We start from the raw sequence: 8,577 nt of genomic DNA on the forward strand, positions 1-8,577 counted from the left end.
TTCTCTTGTTGATTTCATCGTTATTGAAGTGCCATCGTCTTCGTCAATGGCAAGGTAATGGCCTTCTTGCGCTATTCTATTTATAGATTAGTACCATGATCTTTGAATTAACTAGGGGACCATCCACTAAGTACATATTTTCATGTTGATCCTCAGAACAGTCAAGAATCACAAAGCTTAAGAACTTTAAACTTTCCATCTCTCTTTTATTCATTTCATTTAATAAAGATAAGAATTAATTGAGTTTCATAACGTAAATTTTTTATCTGTGGGACCATCCACTAATTGCATATTGTTTTTAAACAATTATTTTACTTTTTTTTACTAATATTTTTTTTTACTTATTGCATTTTATTATTGTGTTATTACCTTCAAAATTTTCAGTGCTCTTATTTTGTTTTAGGAAATAACTTAATAATATTTAGAGGCAAGATTTTAAATAAGTATGAAGAGAGGGGTTTTCAATATTTTAAATGCAGCAAAAAATCTTATGTTTTTCAGATTTGTCATTCAAAAATACTTTAATTCATCTCTTAATGATTTGATTTAAAGCAACTGATATAAAAAATTTTAATTATCACAGATTTGCTAAATATTATGAGTGTAGGGACAATATAATAATTTACTTCTGAAAAAATTTTTTTAGCTTCAATACTCATTGTATTTGCATTTAAAAATTATTTAATTTTTTTTAATCATTTCATTAATGCAATACTTTATAAGTAACCAATTTTAATAAAAAATTATTAGGGGCCATTCACTAATTTACATTTGTAATATAAATTTATTAAAGTTTTCTTAATTTGCTTAATTCTTTACATATTTTTATAAATTTGGTATGATCAATATTAACCCTGTTAATGTTTTGTTGAATATACTATTACAAATTACATTTATTTAAATTTTAAGAAAATTACACTCGATGACCTTAAATAATAGTTAAATTAATTACAGTTTTGAATTACCTTTTACAGAATTAAGGAAAGTAATTATTAATTTAAAAAATAGTATGAGCCATTCAGTATTGAATTTATTTAAATTTCTTTTGCCAAAAGCTCTTTTTTTTTTAAGAAATATTTCTTAAAAAAAATATATCAATTGAGATTAAAAACTGAAACACTATTGATTCACTTGCCGTATGATGAAATGGTGTTCCTAGTTAAAGCATTGTTAGGGCGTTTTTTGAAGAGTTCTGCTTTTCATGTTTGTCAGGAAAGGACTTAAAATCATTGAATGTAGAAAACGCAGAAAAATTAAACAAATTAAAATTTGATAGATGTTGGACTAGATACCACAAAGATGATGACATCCTCATCTTCTTCAGAAAAAAAAAAAATTATGTATTTAGGTGCAAGGTCTTTTTACTTGGCATGCGCAAAAAATCTATTAAAAGTATTGCCTCTTAAAAATAGATTACTGTACCATCTTAAAGTGTTGCATCCTGTAATGAGAATGGAAGAAACTTCTATTAAGTCAATAAGATATCTAACAACAGTAACCCCATCCATTATAAAGCCTGGAGAGGCATCTTTGTTACTAGATGAAGGGACAAGGTTACATGGGGAACCAGAAAGTTATTCTTCTGATTCAAATGAATATGCACAGATTGATGTGTTTTGGAAAAACTATTTTGTGAAAAAAGATAATTTTGGGAATTATCAAATATCCTCTTATAACATAGCTCTTTTGTGCGTACCACATGGGAATGCCAATATTGAAAGAGGCTTAAGGGTGAACAAAAAGCTACTTGACAATAAGGCAAGTTTAAATTTGCATAGTGTGAATGGTTTGAGAGAAGTTGTGTCATATATCAACAAAATAGGGATTTAAATAACTTTAAAGTTGACAAAGATATGATTAAAGTGGTAGCATTTAAAAATTAATCTGCGCGATTAGAGGTTGAGAAAAAAGAAAGAATAAAGCTAAAAACACTGAGACTGAGGAAAGCAGATTGAAAGCTACTGAAATTGATTTGTAAAAAAAATTGAAGGCTTCTCAGGATCTCTTAGCCGCAGCTGAAAAAAATATTAAAGATAGTTAAAATAATAAAGACATATCAATTATAGAAAGCGGACAGATCCTCTTATCTGAGGCTAAGTCGAGGATAGCAGAATATTAGACAGCATTGGAAGGTACCAAAAAGAAACTTAATTTTTTAATGCAGGGACCTTCAAAAAAGTGTAAAAAATTAGATAGGTTATTAATGAACGAAATTTAAAATTCTTGTTATTAAATTCTTGTTTTAATTCTATTTATTAACTATGCTCCAAATCTTTGTTTTGCTGCTCCAAAATTGCTTTTTTGTTGCTCCAAAACCATCTTTTGCCACTTGAAGCCCTGGGGCCGGTTAAGAGTCTAAAAATTAATTATATTAAAGCTTACCAAGCTACTTAGGTAAATCTAAGGATTTATTGGTTGTCAGGCTTTTGCAGTGATATATAAAAGTATATTAATATTTTGTATATTTTTGAGAGTTAATTTATTTTTATTTTTTTTATAGCTTAGAAAAGTTACTGAAGAAATTAGTAACTTAGCTGCTGAAAGCAGGCGGAAAGATAAAAAGAAAAAGAAACGAAGGAAAAAAGATAGAGATGAACGGAAAGAAATCAAAATTGAAGAGGAATTGTCTCCTATTGAAACAACCACAGCATCTGCACCCATTACCACTCAACCGAAACAAACAAAAGCCGCAAGGAAAAGTACTGCTGGTAAAGCACCTACTGCCAACAATAAAGTCCAAAATCAAAAAAGACAAAGAACTAATAGTAAATCATCAAAAAAAAGTAAACCATCTCTCTCATTTGATAGTGAGGATGAGGATAATGCTAAACCTATGTCTTATGATGAAAAAAGGCAATTAAGCTTAGACATCAATAAGCTACCGGGTAAGCTATGTTTATTATTTTAGTTTGAAAAAGTTTTGAGTCTTTAGAATAAAACAAGTGTTAAAAAATTGCTGTGATTCAGATTTTTTTATGTCAACTAACTAATATCTGAGAACAATGCAAGAAGTCTACTATTATAATAAGTTTCCTGCTCTAATTTGAAAGAGCTATTATTAAAGTTACAAAGGTTGTATTGCTCTATATTTAAAAATTGTAGATGCTGTATCTATTTTGGTTTTCAACTTAACCTACAAATTGTTTTGTTGAGTAGATACTAAATGACTTAACACTAATTGCAAAAGTGTGTAGAAAAAGATACACAAAGTACAATAGAATTTTTTAAAAATTTAACGTCTGACCATTATCGAATATATTTTACGGTTTTGTAGAAGAAATTGCAATACAAGCTACAGGAATGCAAATAAAAAGTTGAAGTTTGACATGCTGAAAAAGCCATTTTTTTTTTTAATAAAATTTTTTTTAAATTTAAGTCTTTTTTAGTTTTTTTTTTTTTTTTTTTTTTTTTTTTTTTTTTTTTTTTTTTTTTTTAAATATTGACTATTTGTCCATTGTTGTAGAAAATTTTTATTTCTCTCAAGATTTTTGTTACTGTATCTAATATTTTTAACTTTTCATTGTTATTTTGAAATTTTATCTGTGTGTTTAAATATAATGGCAATCCTGTCTATTTGAATTGGCGTTACGGTAAACTTAATAATTTAAATTTTCATTCAATGTAATTTTATTTGCTCTAGTTCACTTTCACTGTAAGAAATTATTTTATACTCTACCTAATACATACCTGCCAACTTTTAATCCCTTCCATTATCATTTTTCTCACTGGTATTAAAATGGAATTAAATTTTCTATTTTAAGCAAAAAAATATGTTGTATTTGAATAAACTTCAGCTGACAGCCATGATAGTAACGCATACTAATATATGTGCTTAATTTTTTTAAGAATAGTGGTGATCAAAATCATTTAAAAATTAAGTTTATAAAAGAAAAAATAGTATATATTTGCTACCACTTTAAATATAAAAATAAAATTTTACGCCAAATGCGTAAAAGTTGGCAGGTATGCTAATGTAGTGTTAAAAAAATTTATCAACTGTCCTTCCCCTTGTAATTTTATTAATATTAGTAATAGAAAGAAGTTTATACCTACTCCCAGCATTCCTGATATTTACGGCTCAACTTTTTCTTCATGAATTGAAAATTAAAACTTGGATAGGATCTGATTTTTAAAAAAAAATTATTTCTTTTGAACCCCTTTCTTTTATAATTAAACATTGAATAGAATTTATTTTTTAAAAAATCATTTTGTAGAAGTAGAGGCATTAGCATAGATAGCAATATGACTCCAAACATTTTGTAGATAAGAAATTAAAGTTCCTCTCGTTTTTTAAAAAAATTGTTAGCTGTTGTTAAAGTTAATTTTTCTTTGTGTGATTGTTTAATGTTCAATTATATTATAATTTTTTATAAATCCTAATGATAATTTAACTTAAAAAATAACAATATTAAAATGTTGTTCTTATTGAGTAGTTTCATTGGGTATGTTCTTGCCCCCTTTTTTTTATTAAAATTTTCTATTAAGTTTTGTTCTTCAAAAGATTTTAAGTAGATAATAAATTATAACTTTGTTTGATAACTTGTCTAAAAATTATCCTGGTGAAGAAAATCCTTTTTTTTTTTACCACTAAATTACTCTAGTTCCAATTCTTAACAATAAATAGCAAAGCAAATTATAGTATTTCCAAATAATGTTTTTATAATTAAATATTTTAAGGAATTTTTTTATTGAATTTATTTAAAAGTTGCAAGATAAGCATGAATTGTATATAATATTGTGTATAATTTAAATTTCATTTTAGCTAATATTACATTTCTTTCTAAAAATATTTTTATTACAATTTGCAGAAATAAAATTTATTCCTGTTTGGTTCAGTATAATTAATTTCATAAATTTTTGGGTTACATTAGTCAGGAAAATTAAGTAATTATAAAATACCTTCGTGTTAAACTATTTACTTCACCCTATTTTACCAGAATCGTCTCAATTTTTTTTAAACAATTTAACATTAGTTTTAACTATTTTTTTAGTTGTATTTCAAATTCTGTATTAACAGATTATGTTTTATGTTTAGTGTACTCATTTATAATCTTAGATGTTTTATATTACTTATCAAAACATAACGACAATGGTGCTATGATTTTATGTTCAATCTTTTATTGATTAAATTTTTTAACTTTGTATTTGTATTTTCTAGGTGATAAACTTGGAAGAGTTGTTCATATTATTCAGTCAAGAGAGCCATCATTAAAAGATTCTAACCCAGATGAAATAGAAATAGATTTTGAAACATTAAAGCCATCAACCTTACGAGAACTTGAATCATATGTTGCTTCATGTTTACGAAAGAAACCTCGAAAACCTTACAGTAAGAATACTAATGACAAAATTTAGAATTATACTTTTTTATGATACTATGCATACAGACATTATACCTGTATTATTACTTTCTTATACCTGTCATTTTGAAGTGCTGCGAAGGATTTGTTGTAAAATTTAAAATGGCTAAAAATAAGACTTAAAATGTTCCTATATGTATTTTTAAATTTTAATAACAAATACTTGGTAGAATTATTTCGGTCCTTATTTCTATTCAATAAATACTAATTATAAAATTGTGAATACTTTATGTTAGTTAATTATGTTATATGAATCATGTTCTAAGTATGTTCTTGGAAACGATGTAAGTAAAAATAAAATATACATATTGATTATTTTATTAAACTTGTCACTTTTTTTTCAAACTATACTACTAATTGTTATTTTTTTATCTGATTTGTTTATTCTGTATTTTAGCTACAAAAAATAAAGTTGCTGGCAAATCTAGAGAAGAGCATATGCGTGAGAAAAAGCAAGAGCTTGAGAAACGTTTGCAAGATGTTAGTGGCCAGTTGGGCCAACCTACTAAGAAATCTGCAAAAAAAGGTGTGTATAAATTAGTATTTTAAGTTTCTTAAACCATTTTATCCCAACGACTGTTCCACATGTAGCAAATAATAATTTGTCTCCCCTAATGGGTTATTCTGGTTTTAAAAAAACTTCTCTATTTTCTAACTATAAATAGTCCTGTTCTCAGAAAAAGTCCTTTGGTTTTTGAAGAACTGATTCACCATCTATCCAGACTTAGACAAAAGAAGAATGACCCTTTGTAACAAATTTCTGACTACAAAGAGGGGATGGGGCAAATAGCCTGATTTTTGCATAAATTCACCCTATTTGCATAAATTCACCCTATGTCTTTAACTTTTTAAACACTGATATTGTGTCATTAAAAAAATTCAGTAGCCTGATTAGCAGGCTTGACACTACCTGCCTTTTATACTATCCAGCTAAGTAAAGGGTGTGGAATGTTGGAATCTGCTGTTTGTTAAACTCGTGTGATGCTATGTTTCAAATCAATTTAAATTAGTGAGATTTTTATACCATTAGTAAATTTTAAAAATTTATTGAAGAATGATGTAGTTCTAAATCATTTTTGTCAAAGCAATGATACAAATGGAAAAATATATGGTTTTTAACAACAAAAAAAGTTTTGTGTTTAAATAATACTGAAGCACACATTACAAATTTAAAGCACCATTAAAATTAGAAGTAAGTAATGCTTTTATTTTAAATCCAAATCCTGAAATATCCAAGTACACTGATTTCCTTTCACCTGTACTTTACTATTCATCTTGTAACAAAATTGTTACTAATATTTCATTTTGCACAATTTTATTTTTAAAAAAAAATTTCTAGTGGGCAGTAAGCATCCCCTTTCCCTAAAAAAATATAAAGCCATGATGTAACTTCGTAAAGTATGCCATTTCAGGTGATGAGATTGTGGTTTTATATTTAGAACTCTCACTGTTTGCTTCGAATAATTGTCTTAAAAAAAAAAATTTAATTGCAATTACTGGTTTATTATGTACCGTGATTTATCAAGTGGATAGCTTTGGTTATAGGCAAGTTCAGCTGTAATAAAATTCATAACAATTCTTTTTCTAAAATTTCGTTTCTTACTGTAATTAAAATCTTTTTTTATTATTTTTTTAATCAGATACAGAACATGTAAGCACAGAAGTTGGTGGTGGTCCTAGTCGTCTCAGTGCAAGCAGCAGCAGCTCCAGTGAAAGTGATAGTAGTACTAGTAGTAGTTCTACCAGCTCCTCTGATTCTAGCGATTCAGAATAAGCTTTAACTTTACACTATCCTTGGCCTTAGGACGAAAGAATCTTTTTATTAATATCAGTGATCTGACATTAATTTGTATGGCTGTAGACGAAGTAAGAAACTTATGCACAAACACACTGTGAGTAGCTTGATACAAGAGTTATTTACCTTTGTGTTGGGTGGCTGCATATCTTTGATAATTTTTTTTTTTTTTTCAAAACAATATGTGATCGCATTTCATATTTTAAAATAAATTCATTGAACTTGATAAACTACTGGCACAAGGAACTCTTTTCAGATGTGTAACTTATTCCATCGCCTAAAACAGTCAAGGAAGGGTGTATTGTGTGCTTTTTCATCTGTAAATATAATTTATCATTAAAGTTCATCTCATCTTTTAAAACCTACAAATTGGATCTAGCTTAGGCTATTGATCAACACTGTATATGGATCATTTCATTTGTTCTTGTAAATTTCATTTTGAAGATTGTATAAAGTAAATAATAAAAATCAGGTATCGTCTGTAAAAATTAAATGTTATTTACCGAATTTTGTCTATGTTAACTTTTGTCTTTGTAGATTACTTCTCACATTTTTCGCTGCAAATGATTTTTGTAGCATCCAAACCAGAACATTTTACATTAATTAATAATTTATGTATTTTTTAAATATTTAAAAAAAATCAATTATAGGTATAAAAAAATGGACAAACCTGATCAGATTATTATTGCCTTTAATTTTTTATTACCTTTTGAATTTTTATATTTCTGTTGAAGTTTTGTATAGACTCGGAAAATTATTTCCAAATTTGTTAAATTTTTTGGCTCATTCAATTATTTTGAATGTATTTTATATTGACACCGAATAAAATCTGCTGTATTATTTTTATTTTTTAGTTCCTTTATATACTACTGTCATAAGACAGCAGATTTTTTTTTTCTCATTGTAAACTTGCTTTACTGTCAATAAATTATGGAATTGGCTTAAATGTGTTCATTTGGGTGCTATTCTAAAGAACAATTTTGTTTTTGTCATTAATGTAAACATTCAAAAATGCAATTTATGAGCTTGTTGAAGAAAGTGGAAATTTTGCAATAATTTGTGTCTGTCTATGTGTAAAAGGTATTGTGTTTAAAATCTAAATCTGGATATTTAGATCTGTATATTTGTTTATATGTTTTTCTTTTATTCTGATTTCTCTAAGCAATGTGTACAGCAATATGTATGTCTCATTAAAAATTTATTACACCACTTTTGACGCCATAATGCCATTGATTTACATTTTTGACATTTTCCTCTTGTACTTTTGTAAATTAATAATTTGAATGTATCAATTAAGTGTTTGTTGCCTCTATTTAAATTGTTTTTCCTTATTCCACCAACAGATTCGGAGACACAAATTCTTATAATGTTAATATTATTCAGACATATTGACAAAATAAAATATGAATTTAAAAATAAAAA

At 26.7% G+C, this 8,577-nt stretch overlaps 1 protein-coding gene across 6 annotated transcripts in view; it reads left to right on the forward strand.

The window, feature by feature from the left end:
- LOC107455597 (female sterile (1) homeotic) overlaps positions 1-8,577 on the forward strand; it is a 37,568-nt gene extending 28,991 nt beyond the window's left edge. For 5 of the 6 annotated variants that reach the window (XM_043042685.2, XM_043042699.2, XM_043042702.2 and 2 more), the window contains 4 exons: positions 2,501-2,885; positions 5,159-5,329; positions 5,758-5,886; positions 7,001-8,577. In XM_043042685.2, coding sequence (XP_042898619.1) covers positions 2,501-2,885; positions 5,159-5,329; positions 5,758-5,886; positions 7,001-7,134 — 819 coding nt within the window. In that variant the 3' untranslated portion in view covers positions 7,135-8,577. Of the gene's footprint in view, positions 1-2,500; positions 2,886-5,158; positions 5,330-5,432; positions 5,580-5,757; positions 5,887-7,000 lie in introns of those variants that run through there. The other variant, XM_071179777.1, reaches the window with a different exon arrangement.

The sequence above is a fragment of the Parasteatoda tepidariorum genome, chromosome 4 (genome assembly GCF_043381705.1).
Source record: "Parasteatoda tepidariorum isolate YZ-2023 chromosome 4, CAS_Ptep_4.0, whole genome shotgun sequence".
NCBI lineage: Eukaryota > Metazoa > Arthropoda > Arachnida > Araneae > Theridiidae > Parasteatoda > Parasteatoda tepidariorum.